The 16718-nt window shown below is 40.9% G+C and overlaps 1 protein-coding gene across 1 annotated transcript in view; it reads right to left on the reverse strand.

Moving 5' to 3' along the window:
• The window catches only part of guf1 (GUF1 homolog, GTPase), a 34419-nt gene that overhangs the window by 7072 nt on the left and 10629 nt on the right, over positions 1-16718 (reverse strand). Inside the window, exons 4-11 of the mRNA XM_034181736.1 lie at positions 16148-16228; positions 15978-16055; positions 15800-15883; positions 14651-14715; positions 14374-14577; positions 11878-12017; positions 11521-11644; positions 10078-10210 (exon numbers count right to left, since the gene is read on the reverse strand). Coding sequence (XP_034037627.1) covers positions 10078-10210; positions 11521-11644; positions 11878-12017; positions 14374-14577; positions 14651-14715; positions 15800-15883; positions 15978-16055; positions 16148-16228 — 909 coding nt within the window. The remainder of the gene's footprint in view (positions 1-10077; positions 10211-11520; positions 11645-11877; positions 12018-14373; positions 14578-14650; positions 14716-15799; positions 15884-15977; positions 16056-16147; positions 16229-16718) is intronic.

The raw sequence follows: 16718 nt of genomic DNA on the forward strand, positions 1-16718 counted from the left end.
CCAAACAAAATCTGGATACGTAACATGAAACACTCGACTCCTGGAGGCCTGTAAGCTGGCTTTGAAAAGTTTAGGGGTTGATGGCGTCATCGATGATGGCGATGGATTCCATTAGTAGCAGCAAGATAATGTACAAACCCATCAAAACCAAACAGAAAGTCCAGTCACTGAAAAACTTTCACATCATCTGTCGCAGTCCAATAAAAAGGATATTACATTTATTTTACCATCCAGAATACCATGATTATGTACATTAGTTGAACATAAATTGACAAAAACACTGAATTCATATCTTACGTAGTTGATTGTCTCTATTTTTTTAATGACATAACTGCCCTCTGGTGGTGATTGTGTAAATTAACGTATGTACAGTACATTAGTACACACAACTGTCACAAAAGGGACATTTCAAGGACATAAAATATACATCATTCTACCCATAAGGTTTCACTCTACACTTGGTTGCATAATGTTATATCATTTTTCAGAATCTTTGCGTATTATTTATTAGGTCTATGGTTCAGTGTCAAGTAATTCCTTCCATCATCTGCAACTTGGAAGCGCTGGATACTGCATTTAGGTTACAGGGTATTTATACATCAACTTAACTTAAAAAAATGTATCATGCAGAAGATGTGGTATACCTTGTATAACCTTTGACTTAGAGATTATTGTTGGAAACTCTGCAGAAGTGCATCAGAATTTTGGCTCTCTGTTGGGACTGTTTACACAGAGACTGCTACCTGCTGCTTTGGACTTTGAACTAATAGTCTTTTTCAAGACTTTTTTACTTTTTTACCTTTTTATTTTTTTTTTTTACTTTTTTACTTGACTCTACTGGTGGTCGGCTCTCACTGCGGTATTGTATCACTTCTTGTTCCGGAGCACAGCGGTGTTTTTCTGTATCTGTTAGCTGTTTGATCTGCGCAGTTAGATTGATCTAGTTATCTAGATTACGATTTGTTTCCCAGTGTAATCTTTACGTGCCTTAACTAAAGCACTCCTTCTGCTGAATCACCTCTAAATTATTTACACATTATTCGCTTTGCGTGTTTTTAGGAATCCGCTAGCTTAGCGTAGCTACTAGCTCTTAGCCGATTTAGCATGGCGGCTTCTCCTGTCTCTCCCGCACTTTTCTGCTCTGGGTGTGAAATGTTTAGTTATTCCTCGGCCTCCTTTAGCAGTAATGGTACTTGTAATAAGTGTAGCTTATTCGTAGCTTTGGAGGCCAGGCTGGGCGAATTGGAGACTCGGCTCCGCACCGTGGAAAATTCTACAGCTAGCAAGGCCCCTGTAGTCGGTGCGGACCAAGGTAGCTTAGCCGCCGTTAGTTCCCCCCTGGCAGATCCCGAGCAGCCGGGAAAGCAGGCCGACTGGGTGACTGTGAGGAGGAAGCGTAGCCCTAAACAGAAGCCCCGTGTACACCGCCAACCCGTTCACATCTTTAATCGTTTTTCCCCACTCGACGATACACCCGCCGAGGATCAAACTCTGGTTATTGGCGACTCTGTTTTGAGAAATGTGAAGTTAGCGACACCAGCAACCATAGTCAATTGTCTTCCGGGGGCCAGAGCAGGCGACATTGAAGGAAATTTGAAACTGCTGGCTAAGGCTAAGCGTAAATTTGGTAAGATTGTAATTCACGTCGGCAGTAATGACACCCGGTTACGCCAATCGGAGGTCACTAAAATTAACATTGAATCGGTGTGTAACTTTGCAAAAACAATGTCGGACTCTGTAGTTTTCTCTGGGCCCCTCCCCAATCAGACCGGGAGTGACATGTTTAGCCGCATGTTCTCCTTGAATTGCTGGCTGTCTGAGTGGTGTCCAAAAAATGAGGTGGGCTTCATAGATAATTGGCAAAGCTTCTGGGGAAAACCTGGTCTTGTTAGGAGAGACGGCAGCCATCCCACTTTGGATGGAGCAGCTCTCATTTCTAGAAATCTGGCCAATTTTCTTAAATCCTCCAAACCGTGACTATCCAGGGTTGGGACCAGGAAGCAGAGTTGTAGTCTTACACACCTCTCTGCAGCTTCTCTCCCCCTGCCATCCCCTCATTACCCCATCCCCGTAGAGACGGTGCCTGCTCCCAGACTACCAATAACCAGCAAAAATCTATTTAAGCATAAAAATTCAAAAGAAAAAATAATATAGCACCTTCAACTGCACCACAGACTAAAACAGTTAAATGTGGTCTATTAAACATTAGGTCTCTCTCTTCTAAGTCCCTGTTGGTAAATGATATAATAATTGATCAACATATTGATTTATTCTGCCTAACAGAAACCTGGTTACAGCAGGATGAATATGTTAGTTTAAATGAGTCAACACCCCCGAGTCACACTAACTGTCAGAATGCTCGTAGCACGGGCCGGGGTGGAGGATTAGCAGCAATCTTCCATTCCAGCTTATTAATTAATCCAAAACCCAGACAGAGCTTTAATTCATTTGAAAGCTTGTCTCTTAGTCTTGTCCATCCAAATTGGAAGTCCCAAAAACCAGTTTTATTTGTTATTATCTATCGTCCACCTGGTCGTTACTGTGAGTTTCTCTGTGAATTTTCAGACCTTTTGTCTGACTTAGTGCTTAGCTCAGATAAGATAATTATAGTGGGCGATTTTAACATCCACACAGATGCTGAGAATGACAGCCTCAACACTGCATTTAATCTATTATTAGACTCTATTGGCTTTGCTCAAAAAGTAAATGAGTCCACCCACCACTTTAATCATATCTTAGATCTTGTTCTGACTTATGGTATGGAAATAGAAGACTTAACAGTATTCCCTGATAACTCCCTTCTGTCTGATCATTTCTTAATAACATTTACATTTACTCTGATGGACTACCCAGCAGTGGGGAATAAGTTTCATTACACTAGAAGTCTTTCAGAAAGCGCTGTAACTAGGTTTAAGGATATGATTCCTTCTTTATGTTCTCTAATGCCATATACCAACACAGTGCAGAGTAGCTACCTAAACTCTGTAAGGGAGATAGAGTATCTCGTCAATAGTTTTACATCCTCATTGAAGACAACTTTGGATGCTGTAGCTCCTCTGAAAAAGAGAGCTTTAAATCAGAAGTGTCTGACTCCGTGGTATAACTCACAAACTCGTAGCTTAAAGCAGATAACCCGTAAGTTGGAGAGGAAATGGCGTCTCACTAATTTAGAAGATCTTCACTTAGCCTGGAAAAAGAGTCTGTTGCTCTATAAAAAAGCCCTTTGTAAAGCTAGGACATCTTTCTACTCATCACTAATTGAAGAAAATAAGAACAACCCCAGGTTTCTTTTCAGCACTGTAGCCAGGCTGACAAAGAGTCAGAGCTCTATTGAGCTGAGTATTCCATTAACTTTAACTAGTAATGACTTCATGACTTTCTTTGCTAACAAAATTTTAACTATTAGAGAAAAAATTACTCATAACCATCCCAAAGACGTATCGTTATCTTTGGCTGCTTTCAGTGATGCCGGTATTTGGTTAGACTCTTTCTCTCCGATTGTTCTGTCTGAGTTATTCTCATTAGTTACTTCATCCAAACCATCAACATGTTTATTAGACCCCATTCCTACCAGGCTGCTCAAGGAAGCCCTACCATTATTTAATGCTTCGATCTTAAATATGATCAATCTATCTTTGTTAGTTGGCTATGTACCACAGGCTTTTAAGGTGGCAGTAATTAAACCATTACTTAAAAAGCCATCACTTGACCCAGCTATCTTAGCTAATTATAGGCCAATCTCCAACCTTCCTTTTCTCTCAAAAATTCTTGAAAGGGTAGTTGTAAAACAGCTAACTGATCATCTGCAGAGGAATGGTCTATTTGAAGAGTTTCAGTCAGGTTTTAGAATTCATCATAGTACAGAAACAGCATTAGTGAAGGTTACAAATGATCTTCTTATGGCCTCGGACAGTGGACTCATCTCTGTGCTTGTTCTGTTAGATCTCAGTGCTGCTTTTGATACTGTTGACCATAAAATTTTATTACAGAGATTAGAGCATGCCATAGGTATTAAAGGCACTGCGCTGCGGTGGTTTGAATCATATTTGTCTAATAGATTACAATTTGTTCATGTAAATGGGGAATCTTCTTCACAGACTAAAGTTAATTATGGAGTTCCACAAGGTTCTGTGCTAGGACCAATTTTATTCACTTTATACATGCTTCCCTTAGGCAGTATTATTAGACGGTATTGCTTAAATTTTCATTGTTACGCAGATGATACCCAGCTTTATCTATCCATGAAGCCAGAGGACACACACCAATTAGCTAAACTGCAGGATTGTCTTACAGACATAAAGACATGGATGACCTCTAATTTCCTGCTTTTAAACTCAGATAAAACTGAAGTTATTGTACTTGGCCCCACAAATCTTAGAAACATGGTGTCTAACCAGATCCTTACTCTGGATGGCATTACCCTGACCTCTAGTAATACTGTGAGAAATCTTGGAGTCATTTTTGATCAGGATATGTCATTCAAAGTGCATATTAAACAAATATGTAGGACTGCTTTTTTGCATTTACGCAATATCTCTAAAATCAGAAAGGTCTTGTCAGAGTGATGCTGAAAAACTAATTCATGCATTTATTTCCTCTAGGCTGGACTATTGTAATTCATTATTATCAGGTTGTCCTAAAAGTTCCCTAAAAAGCCTTCAGTTAATTCAAAATGCTGCAGCTAGAGTACTGACGGGGACTAGAAGGAGAGAGCATATCTCACCCATATTGGCCTCTCTTCATTGGCTTCCTGTTAATTCTAGAATAGAATTTAAAATTCTTCTTCTTACTTATAAGGTTTTGAATAATCAGGTCCCATCTTATCTTAGGGACCTCGTAGTACCATATTACCCCAATAGAGCGCTTCGCTCTCAGACTGCAGGCTTACTTGTAGTTCCTAGGGTTTGTAAGAGTAGAATGGGAGGCAGAGCCTTCAGCTTTCAGGCTCCTCTCCTGTGGAACCAGCTCCCAATTCAGATCAGGGAGACAGACACCCTCTCTACTTTTAAGATTAGGCTTAAAACTTTCCTTTTTGCTAAAGCTTATAGTTAGGGCTGGATCAGGTGACCCTGAACCATCCCTTAGTTATGCTGCTATAGACGTAGACTGCTGGGGGGTTCCCATGATGCACTGTTTCTTTTTCTTTTTGCTCTGTATGCACCACTCTGCATTTAATCATTAGTGATCGATCTCTGCTCCCCTCCACAGCATGTCTTTTTCCTGGTTCTCTCCCTCAGCCCCAACCAGTCCCAGCAGAAGACTGCCCCTCCCTGAGCCTGGTTCTGCTGGAGGTTTCTTCCTGTTAAAAGGGAGTTTTTCCTTCCCACTGTAGCCAAGTGCTTGCTCACAGGGGGTCGTTTTGACCGTTGGGGTTTTACATAATTATTGTATGGCCTTGCCTTACAATATAAAGCGCCTTGGGGCAACTGTTTGTTGTGATTTGGTGCTATATAAAAAAATTGATTGATTGATTGACCTCGATTATGTACATTAATTCATGCTGGTTGCCAAGCAGTTAAGTGCGCTTATTTCCAGTGCAGAAGGTTCCCAGTTCAAAGCCACCCCTGCCCATTCTCCATGTAATGTGGAGTTGCATCAAACAGGGCATCTGGTATATAACTTGTGCCAAATCAACATGTGAATCCATCTTGGATCTGCTGTGGTGACCTTTCGTGAAAAAAACAAAAAACAAAACAAAAACAAAAACAAGGGTGAACCTGAAGGGGCTTACTTTTATGTACATTAGTTAATGCAATCACCACCAGGGGGGCATTCATGTCATGCAAAAGTACAAACCATCACCTACATAACACCCCTAGTCCACAGGGCACCATACTACTACAGTCCTCCACGATCCAGAAAAAGTGCAAAAATGGGATGAAATGTTTACTCCAACATGCCTCCTATCAGGCTGGCTTATAAAGTGCAGACCTGGCAACCCACTAAAAAATGAAAGTCAAGCTGAGCCCGGCTGTTCTCAACCAGAACCACAACAAGTGCCGCTTTTGCTTCAAATGTTTACCCCGATGGAGGTCAAACAAACAAGTTCCAAACTGTACTTATTAGGACTATCCCATCTAAAGGTGTCTGAACGTGACTGAAGCCATTAAAAGACATGTCACACATTTTTTAACGTCCCAGTTACCAACACATCAAAGTACTCATGATTGTAAGTCTCTCTGCGCACATGCGCTCATAATTAGTGGTTTCTGATGTTTTTTGTTGCTCTTCGTCAGCGAGTTTCCAGAAAACGTCTGTCTCTGCAATTCTCGGCGTGTGACGTACATATCAGAGGTGGGACGAAGTCACCATCAAGTTACTCTCAAGTCATGAATCAGCAAGTCCCAAGTCATAATGACCACCAATTGTTTGCAAGCTGACTTGAGACTTGACAGTTCGTCCCACCTCTGGTACATATTAGGAGGACAGAACCATCCCGATGGCCAACAGACGGAGCAAAACAAATGCGGTTATGTATGATAAAGCTTCTGAGCTTTTCTTTGAAAGTGATGGCTCGGATTTACAGAGGAGACGACACTTCAACCCGAAAGAAGGCAGATTCTGCCACCACACTGCACAGTGCTCACAATACATGCATTTAGGCCAAGACTGACACCCAGCAACTCCCTGGTCCCACAAATTGTCAGGATGTCCCAAACAGCAGGCACATAAGCTGCAATGAAGGTCAGGTCAGGGAACATGTGCTGACTCTGCGTGTTGCTGCATTCATCATCCATCCTATGGAACCATCCCAAATCCTGGATCATACCACCCAAGATGTATCATACCACGATACATCTAACCATTTATGGGCAGCAGAAGGTGAAATGTGTGAGTTCCTTTAGCGTTCTCCAGCCACGGGGGTCTTCAACAGTGAGACACCTGCATGCTGGATCGTGTAATGTGAAATGTATCACATGCTCAAAACGGTGTAGTTAAAGATCCCTCACAACGCAAGTGATACGCCTCCCCCCGAGTTAAGTCATTCCAGCAGGGATCAAGGATCATCCAAAGAGACCTAGTACCAAAGACATCCAGTCACTGCCTTCTCCCTCAGCCCCAACCAGTCCCAGCAGAAGACTGCCCCTCCCTGAGCCTGGTTCTGCTGGAGGTTTCTTCCTGTTAAAAGGGAGTTTTTCCTTCCCACTGTAGCCAAGTGCTTGCTCACAGGGGGTCGTTTTGACCGTTGGGGTTTTTACGTAATTATTGTATGGCCTTGCCTTACAATATAAAGCGCCTTGGGGCAACTGTTTGTTGTGATTTGGCGCTATATAAATAAAATTGATTGATTGATTGAGTCACTGCTTTGTGTCCAAGTCTCACAATCATACAGTAAAATATAAAACATCAGGATGTTCTTCTGCAAAGGCATCAGCATCAACAAATACCTCTGTCCAGCAACCTCATGGTCTCCATAACATCTACCCAGGTGTCTCTCATCCTCAAAGGCCAAGGACACAGACATGAATGTCACTGCCAATAAGCAGACAACCTGCAAAAAACTGCCCGTAGTCACGCTTGTGTTCGATGGACTTCAAGCAACAACCATAGGTGACTTCTTCGAGGGGTTTGAGAGAATTTCCTACATTCACCAATGTTGTTATATTTTGAGTGTTTTGTAGGTATGAACAAACTTGATGAATGTTCATACCTACAAAACACTCCTGACTGGACATGTGTGACATATGGGGTGGGGCATGTAGCCTTACATGACATTATTGGGCTCTTATTTACATTAATTCACAATCTTTATGAATGTGTGCTGATTTGCCCAAAGGCATCACTAATCATGTGAACACAGGTAATTTACACATTTACCTGAAGATACGAGCATTAATCTAATGCAGCCAATTTACATACTGTACAGTGGTTTGCAAAAGTATTCAGCCCCTTGGTATTTCACACATTTTAATTTGTTTATAGCATTCCAAATACAAAAAGTAATTCAGGCTTCTCAATTAAAAAAAATTCTAAAAGTATCTTCCTTAGACTCAAACTGACAGTAAATCTCTCCAGCTTGATATAAATTAACTAAAATATAAAAGACAAGATAATGGGTTGCATAAGAAATCAGCCCCTTTGGTATAATACTTACAACCCCTGGCAAAAATTATGGAATCACCGGCCTCGGAGGATGTTCATTCAGTTGTTCAATTTTGTAGAAAAAAAGCAGATCACAGACATGACACAAAACTAAAGTCATTTCAAATGGCAACTTTCTGGCTTTAAGAAACACTATAAGAAATCAAGAAAAAGATTGTGGCAGTCAGTAACGGTTACTTTTTTAGACCAAGCAGAGGAAAAAAATATGGAATCACTCAATTCTGAGGAAAAAATTATGGAATCACCCTGTAAATTTTCATCCCCAAAACTAACACCTGCATCAAATCACATCTGCTCGTTGACATTGACCCTATGTGTCTTTTTGCAAGGAATGTTTTCACAGTTTTTGCTCTATGGCAAGATGCATTATCATCTTGAAAAATGATTTCATCATCCCCAAACATCCTTTCAATTGTCCAAAATATCAACATAAACTTTTGCATTTATTGATGATGTAATGACAGCCATCTCCCCAGTGCCTTTACCTGACATGCAGCCCCATATCATCAATGGCTGTGGAAATTTACATGTTCTCTTCAGGCAGTCATCTTTATAAATCTCATTGGAAAGGCACCAAACAAAAGTTCCAGCATCATCACCTTGCCCAATGCAGCTTCGAGATTCATCACTGAATATGACTTTCATCCACTCATCCACAGTCCACGATTGCTTTTCCTTAGCCCATTGTAACCTTGTTTTTTTCTGTTTAGGTGTTAATGATGGCTTTCATTTAGCTTTTCTGTATGTAAATCCCATTTCCTTTAGGCGGTTTCTTACAGTTCGGTCACAGACGTTGACTCCAGTTTCCTCCCATTCGTTCATTTGTTTTGTTGTGCATTTTCGATTTTTGAGACATATTGCTTTAAGTTTTCTGTCTTGACGCTTTGATGTCTTCCTTGGTCTACCAGTATGTTTGCCTTTAACAACCTTCCCATGTTGTTTGTATTTGGTCCAGAGTTTAGACACAGCTGACTGAACAACCAACATCTTTTGCAACATTGCGTGATGATTTACCCTCTTTTTAGAGTTTGATTATCATCTCCTTTGTTTCAATTGACATCTCTCGTGTTGGAGCCATGATTCATGTCAGTCCACTTGGTGCAACAGCTCTCCAAGGTGTGATCACTCCTTTTTAGATGCAGACTAACGAGCAGATCTGATTTGATGCAGGTGTTAGTTTTGGGGATGAAAATTTACAGGGTGATTCCATAATTTATTCCTCAGAATTGAGTGATTCCATATTTTTTTCCTCTGCTTGGTCTAAAAAAAAGTAACCGTTACTGACTGCCACAATCTTTTTTTCTTGATTTCTTATAGTGTTTCTTAAAGCCAGAAAGTTGCCATTTGAAATGACTTTAGTTTTGTGTCATGTCTGTGATCTGCTTTTTTTCTACAAAATTAAACAACTGAATGAACATCCTCCAAGGCCGGTGATTCCATAATTTTTGCCAGGGGTTGTATAAATAATCATTTTAATTGCCAGTTTTCTTCAGACAAGTCAGGGGATGGATACATTTACATTTCCAAGTCTCTGAATATGTCTTGAACTTTATATCAGTTATGAATAAATACAAACAGTATGTCACTCTGTGGTAAATCTGTGTGGAGTAGACAGTTCTCAAAAACTGAGTGACTGTGCAAGAAGGAGAAGAGTGAGGAAAGCCACCAAGACACCCAGACAACCCAGAAGACATTACAGGCTTCTCTGTCTGTGATTGGAGAAATTGTGCAAAGTCCCTGTTTTGCATTTTGTATCTCCAGTTATACATCTTCAAGATGAAGTGGTATAGTTCAGCTACAATATGCCAGAAGGTACATCTTAGATGCAAGCCTAGATTTAATGTTTTGGTGAAAGAAAACCCTTGTCCTCATTACCATTTCAGTTTTCCACTATTTCCAAGTCACTCAAACCTTTCCTTGAAGTGAAATGACAGTGAGCTCAGCTCCACTGCGGGACGGGAAGACGGCTCTTACCTTGATGAGTTTGGCTGAAGACAGAAGAGCTTTGTAGGGCACAGTGGGTGCTGTTACTATAACAGAGGCATTGTACTCCTGCTCCAGCCTCTGATTGAACACCTCCATGTGAAGGAGTCCCAGGAAGCCAAGTCTGCAGGAGGACCAGGAAGGTCAACAAGTTCACTTCAGTTTCATAATTGATGCTCCACTTTTTAATTAAAGTGAGTTTGTCTGGAAGAAGGTTCGACAGTGACACTGATTTGTATTCCACTGCAATGTTCTACCTAAAGCACTGTGCTGGAGAACGAGGCTTAAATCAAAAACACTGACACTTCATTGTGCCTCATTTTTTGATGCACAATGAACACCGTTAATGTTTTAATGTCCCTGGCTTATGTTGAATGATATGTTAATAATTTATTTGTGGGCGTGCTGCCTGCTGTATAACAACACAAAGCCAGTTTCTGACTGATGAACAGAGGCAGGACAAAGTCACCATCAAGTCACTCTCAAGTCATGAATCAGCAAGTCCAAAGTCAAGTCTCAAGTCATAATCACCACCAATTGTTTGCAAGCTGACTTCGGACTTGCAGATTGATGACTTCAGAATGACTTCATCCCACCTCTGCTGATTGCTAATTAAGTAATTAAAAAACACATTAAATAGAGCCTATTTTCCTACAAACTGAATGAGACTTTGCAAAAGAAATGGCTATGTATTTTTGAAAGTGAACTGTTTTCACATTTACTTATTTAAATGCAATTTTTCAATATTTCACAGTATTTTCAAACGTTTTAGGCACGTTAAATGACACACTACTGCTGGCCGTGTCCAGGAAGTCACTGAAAGTCTTCACTCAAATCCTTGAAAGCTGAAACCAGGTCATCTGTTGATTCCAGAAAGACTCGGCATCATCTGCAAAGTCAATGTCAGTGAACCTTTTCTCACTGAAAAATGACCCAAAACAAAGGACTTCAATGCACAGTGGCCACAAGAACTGAACACAGGGAAATAAAATGTATCGTGTCTTGCTGAAGAGAGAGAGAGAGAGAGAGAGAGAGAGAGAGAGAAAAAAAAAAAATCGGATCCAATTCAACAATTAGTAACACAAGGACACTCAAAAAACCCAATACAACAATGCTGCGGAGCCACATCTTCATACAGATCCCCTCTACAATTTTACTGTATTCATTTCAAGCTCGGCTGAAGCCTTTCAGAAAGTTCCATATAAAGTGGTTGACCAGATTTTGCAGAATGTGTGTGTGTGTATATATATATATATAAAAAATAAACAGAAGACATTAAGTCAACATTGCAGTTAAAGACAAAACTGTTTTAAACACAGTTGTCGTCTTTGGGTTTCCATAAAAGGTCTAAAGTCCACTGGCTGTGTATGCAGTATCATGGAAATCTACTTTTTTGTTTCTACGTTGAGCTCTGTGGCAGGACGTCATCCTCACCTCCAGCCTGCTCCGAGGGCCAGACTGCTGTCTCTCTGCAAAGTGACACTCGAGTCGTTCAGGGTTAGTCTCTCAACGGCACTGCGAAGGCCAGGGTATTCCGACTGGTCCATTGGAAACACGCCTGGGGAATTGAGGGGAAAGTGCACATCAAACCAAAATCATCAGTAAGTCTTTCCACTGTCTGTTTATTTGGTTACCACGGTTAGTCGCTAACTGTTGTGTCCCAGTGATAGGTGAACTTTTAATCAGACTCATGTCCAAAACCAAATGCCATTCCTATTTTTACAGAATTGTTTTATTTTTTTTAACCTGGAATTAATATTTACAACCAGAGAGGATGAAAACTCTTCTTACCAGCAAAGACCATGGCTTTTGCCGGCTTAAACCCTGGAAGAGCTTCCACCGGATGCCCCTGGAGATGCAGTGTGTCGCCAATCTGAGCTTCCTTCACATCCCTCATTCCTGCTATTATGTAGCCCACCTGTCCTGCATAACTACACAAAACACATTCTGTGACAGCGATGTTAATACAGAGGCAATGAAAAACATATTTAAAATTTTCAGTGCATCTCTGTACTGCATAGAGCTGCGCAAGTACAGGACAAGACCCCACAGGAAAACTGGAGACTTGGACATCAACATTCTGTGTTTCGCAGTTGTGAATCACGCGTCGTCTCGCGGTCTGTGACTTACATGAGAGATCAGTTTCAGCAGAGTTCCGGTTCACCAGCTCTCCTCTGTTTCTGCTCTCTCCTCTTCATTGGCTTCCAGTTAATTCTAGAATAGAATTTAAAATTCTTCTTCTTACTTATAAGGTTTTGAATAATCAGGTCCCATCTTATCTTAGGGACCTCATAGTACCATATCACCCCAATAGAGCACTTCGTTCTCAGACTGCAGGCTTACTTGTAGTTCCTAGGGTTTGTAAGAGTAGAATGGGAGGCAGAGCCTTCAGCTTTCAGGCTCCTCTCCTGTGGAACCAGCTCCCAATTCAGATCAGGGAGACAGACACCCTCTCTACTTTTAAGATTAGGCTTAAAACTTTCCTTTTTGCTAAAGCTTATAGTTAGGGCTGGATCAGGTGACCCTGAACCATCCCTTAGTTATGCTGCTATAGACTTAGACTGCTGGGGGGTTCCCATGATGCACTGAGTGTTTCTTTCTCTTTTTGCTCTGTATGCACCACTCTGCATTTAATCATTAGTGATCGATCTCTGCTCTCTTCCACAGCATGTCTTTTTCCTGGTTCTCTCCCCCCAGCCCCAACCAGTCCCAGCAGAAGACTGCCCCTCCCTGAGCCTGGTTCTGCTGGAGGTTTCTTCCTGTTAAAAGGGAGTTTTTCCTTCCCACTGTCGCCAAGTGCTTGCTCACAGGGGGTCGTTTTGACCGTTGGGTTTTTTCTGTAACTATTGTATGTCCTTGCCTTACAATATAAAGCGCCTTGGGGCGACTGTTTGTTGTGATTTGGCGCTATATAAATAAAATTGATTTAATTTGATTTATCAGCCCTATTTTTGTCTTGTATCTCATGTGGGCTGGTTTACGAGTATAGGGCAGATTTTTGTTGTAATATGTGATAATGAATGCATACCATTCATTTGGACTTTTAACAAGTATTAGCAGCATTACTCACAAACAACTAAACCACATTTTCACAAAAAAGGTCTAATCTGGAATGGAAACCAATTCATTTTTGATAAAGGACCAGGGTTGTGAAAGCTATGTTTTGACTGCAAAATAAACCAAATTGGGTTTTTGCTCTATGTGCTCTAATGATGTTTTTTTCTTGTTACTGATGAGATCGGATATGACTTTTTTGTATTATTTCCAAATCTTAATGTGTACTGCTTTTGACAAACATACAATTTTACAGAATGGACAACTAGAATATAAGAAATTTTTAAGAGCCCTCTGATTGACTATTTCACAAGCAGATAAAGCTACTCTGATACTGTATGTTACTGCTAAACACTGTAAATCCAAGTGAATTGCATAGTGCATGTTGGGTCAGGTGTGGAAACATGCTGGTACAGCACAACGCTGCATCCACCACACTGTGGAACTGCCTGAAGTGATGCATAAAAAATGTTCCACATGTCCAAAATGTCATAGCTGATGTTTCCTCGCAAGGCAAGTGATATTTCTCATCTGTGTCTCCCTATGTAACCATTCATTTGATACAAAATCATTCCTGTGAGACCCAAGGATTCTCCTAAGAGACCAAGTACCAAAAGACATCCAGCTGTTGCTTTAAGTCACTTGTTAGTGTCCAAGTCTCACAACCATACATTAAGACAGGTAGCACCAGGACCATAAAGACTTGGACCTTTGTTCTATCAGTATTGCCAAACACCTCTGTTGAGCAACTTCATAACTCCATAAGCTCTTCTCAGGTGTCTCTCGATCTCAAGGACAGAGGCCAGGAAGGCACTGAAAGACTGGATCTTAGTCTAGATCCAGGACAATGACAAACCCAGACACTCTGATTCTTCAGTCGGCCTCTCCAGTGTTGCAATCAGGGGATCCATCAATTCCGCAAAGATTATAGCATCATCCGCAAAGTCAAGGTAAATAAACTTTTCACTGCCAGCAAAAGCACTGAAGCTGCTGATTTTCACACCCCAAACCAACACCCAGTCCATGCAGGCAAATATACTGAAAGAAATCCTGTATTTTCACAAAAAAGTTTTGTAAAGTAAAGGACCAGATTTCTTCCAACATATTTTATGTCCACATTTTATGCCTCGGTTCTTACAAGAGTATTATTCACCGATAAGTCTCCTCTCTTTTATTTCATTAGCCATACAAAAAAGTTTGGACTGACATTAGAAGGGACAGAATGAAACCTACAGTCTCAGAGTTGGGTGCTCATCTGGCCGAAAAAGCCCCAGTCCGTTGACCTCGTAGGATTTGCCAAGATGTGCTGAGACAATCTTGTCTCCTTTTTGGACACAACCTCCAAAAATGGCAATGTTGGCAACAACTCCTCGATAGTGGTCAAAATTAGAGTCAAACACTAGAGCTTGAAATGGGTCGTCAACATTCGCCACTGGCCTGAAAAAAGAAATAAAATAAAATAAATAAATTATTTGTGTGTGTGTGTGTGTGTGTGTGTGTGTCCCCTTACGGTGGAATTCTGTTCACAACTGCTTCAAGAACCTTTTCAACATTTATTCCAAGTTTTGCTGAAATCTGGAAAAGAAGAAATTACAGATAAAGATTTGTATGAGTCCATCACCTTCTTGTTGTTCACATGAAAACTCAAAACGCGATCACCTTGTAACTCACCAAATTAAAACCCAAATTCAGTGAACCTTGATGCAAGAGCTCCATCTAACAAGAAACTTTGTTTTTATGATTTCACTGAAAGAGCAGGGTGCTTTTGTGTGTGTGTGTGTGTGTGTGTGTGTGTGTGTGTGTGTGTGTGTGTGTGTGTGTGTGTGTGTGTGTGGCATGCCAGGTCCAAGCGCTTTTGAACTGAAAATCCCTCAAGCTTTCAGAGAGGATCTGTGACACCACTGCAGTGCTTTTTCAGGCAAACAAGAGGAAATTATTATTTTTGCTGATTTATCACTCAAAATTTGTGACAATAGTGGAAAAAAAAACCCTCATCTGACAGCAGACTGGACACACACTTGGTTCTGGCTGAAGCCGTGTAAATTATAAAGGTCAAGTGTTTACTGGTGTCAGAAACATGTCATGAGAGTGTTTCCCCGCCCAAAGTGAAACACTGAAACCACTTGGAAGAATGTGTTTGTGAACCAGCGCTTTTCTCCAGGGGAGGGCGAGGATGCTTTATAGACATGGGGCCTCATTCTTCATTTACCTGACTTAGTTTAGCACAACATATGTATATACGGAAATACTTTATGTTACTTGTGTCGACCAAAATTATTTTTAAAGGTTTGGGTTGGGAATGACTGTAATATTCTAAGGACATAACTGCCACCTGCTGGATGGTTTGTGGATCCAGGATTGATTTAGAAGCAGGTCTGGTTGTCAGTGAGACAAACATAAATTTACTAAATCAGCGAAGCAAAGTAAACAAACATGGCCATGCCTGCACCCAAATCAGCAGAAAGGATTTTTTTTACAAGAAAGACAAAGCGGGAGGGAGACAGTGGAGCTTAAGCACACGCAGGGTACAGGGTCTGTGATCACAGAAACAAATCCTTTCTGTCTAATTGTTTCATACATCAGACGAAGGCATGTCCAAAGCCTGTGTATGGGGGCCAAAAGCCCATCAGTCTCAGTACCAAAGGACACGTGTACTCACATGAATGCACTCGTCACGGTGAAGGTCAAACACTTTTTCGATCTGCGACGCCACTCTCTCCGGGTCAGCGTTTTTCAAATCAATCTGAAGGAGACAACTGTTAGCGCAGAGCGAAACGCCACACTGAAGTGGACGAATAATGAGCGCTTAAACAAAATGCTAACAGGTCTGATGGTACCTTGTTGATGACAGGAATAATTGTCAGCTGTGCTTCAAAGGCCAGATAGAAGTTCGCCACCGTCTGTGCTTGGATCCCCTTCAGGAAATATGAACGTCTGCTTAACATGTTGAATGTACGTACGACCACAATACTGAAGATAAGTACGAACGGTAAGACGGGTTTAGTACCTGATTGGCATCAACAAGTAAGAGGACACCTTGACATGCAGCAACTGATCTGGACACTTCATAACTGAAGTCAACATGACCCTGAAGAAATGTTAAACACATTAAATAAATAAGAAAAAGAAATTGCGTATATGGAAAAAAAAATATAAGAACACAAAATACCAGAAGGTCAGTGAGTCCAGTGAGTACTTTACCACAACAGTTCCCTCAAACAGGATAAGAAAAATAAGGACAGTGTGTTTGTTCAACACACTGAAGATGTTTGAGATCAAAAAAAGCTTTAAGCGAGAAAAACTACTGGAACACGTGACAGCTTGTTTTTTGTGACATAAAAACACACACACACACATTATATATATATACATATATATATATATATATATATATATATACATACATATACATACATACATACACACACACACGAGTATATGGCATACTTGTACACTGTAAGGCCCAGGGTGCCCAAGTTGTGATCTGGTAGAACTGGGGGCAGATGTGGTCTCACGCCTGAAGTTACAGCGCACTTGAAATGATGAAACGTGTTTCTGAGCTTCTGTCTACTTGCAGG

The sequence above is a fragment of the Thalassophryne amazonica genome, chromosome 11 (assembly GCF_902500255.1).
Source record: "Thalassophryne amazonica chromosome 11, fThaAma1.1, whole genome shotgun sequence".
NCBI classification, from domain to species: domain Eukaryota; kingdom Metazoa; phylum Chordata; class Actinopteri; order Batrachoidiformes; family Batrachoididae; genus Thalassophryne; species Thalassophryne amazonica.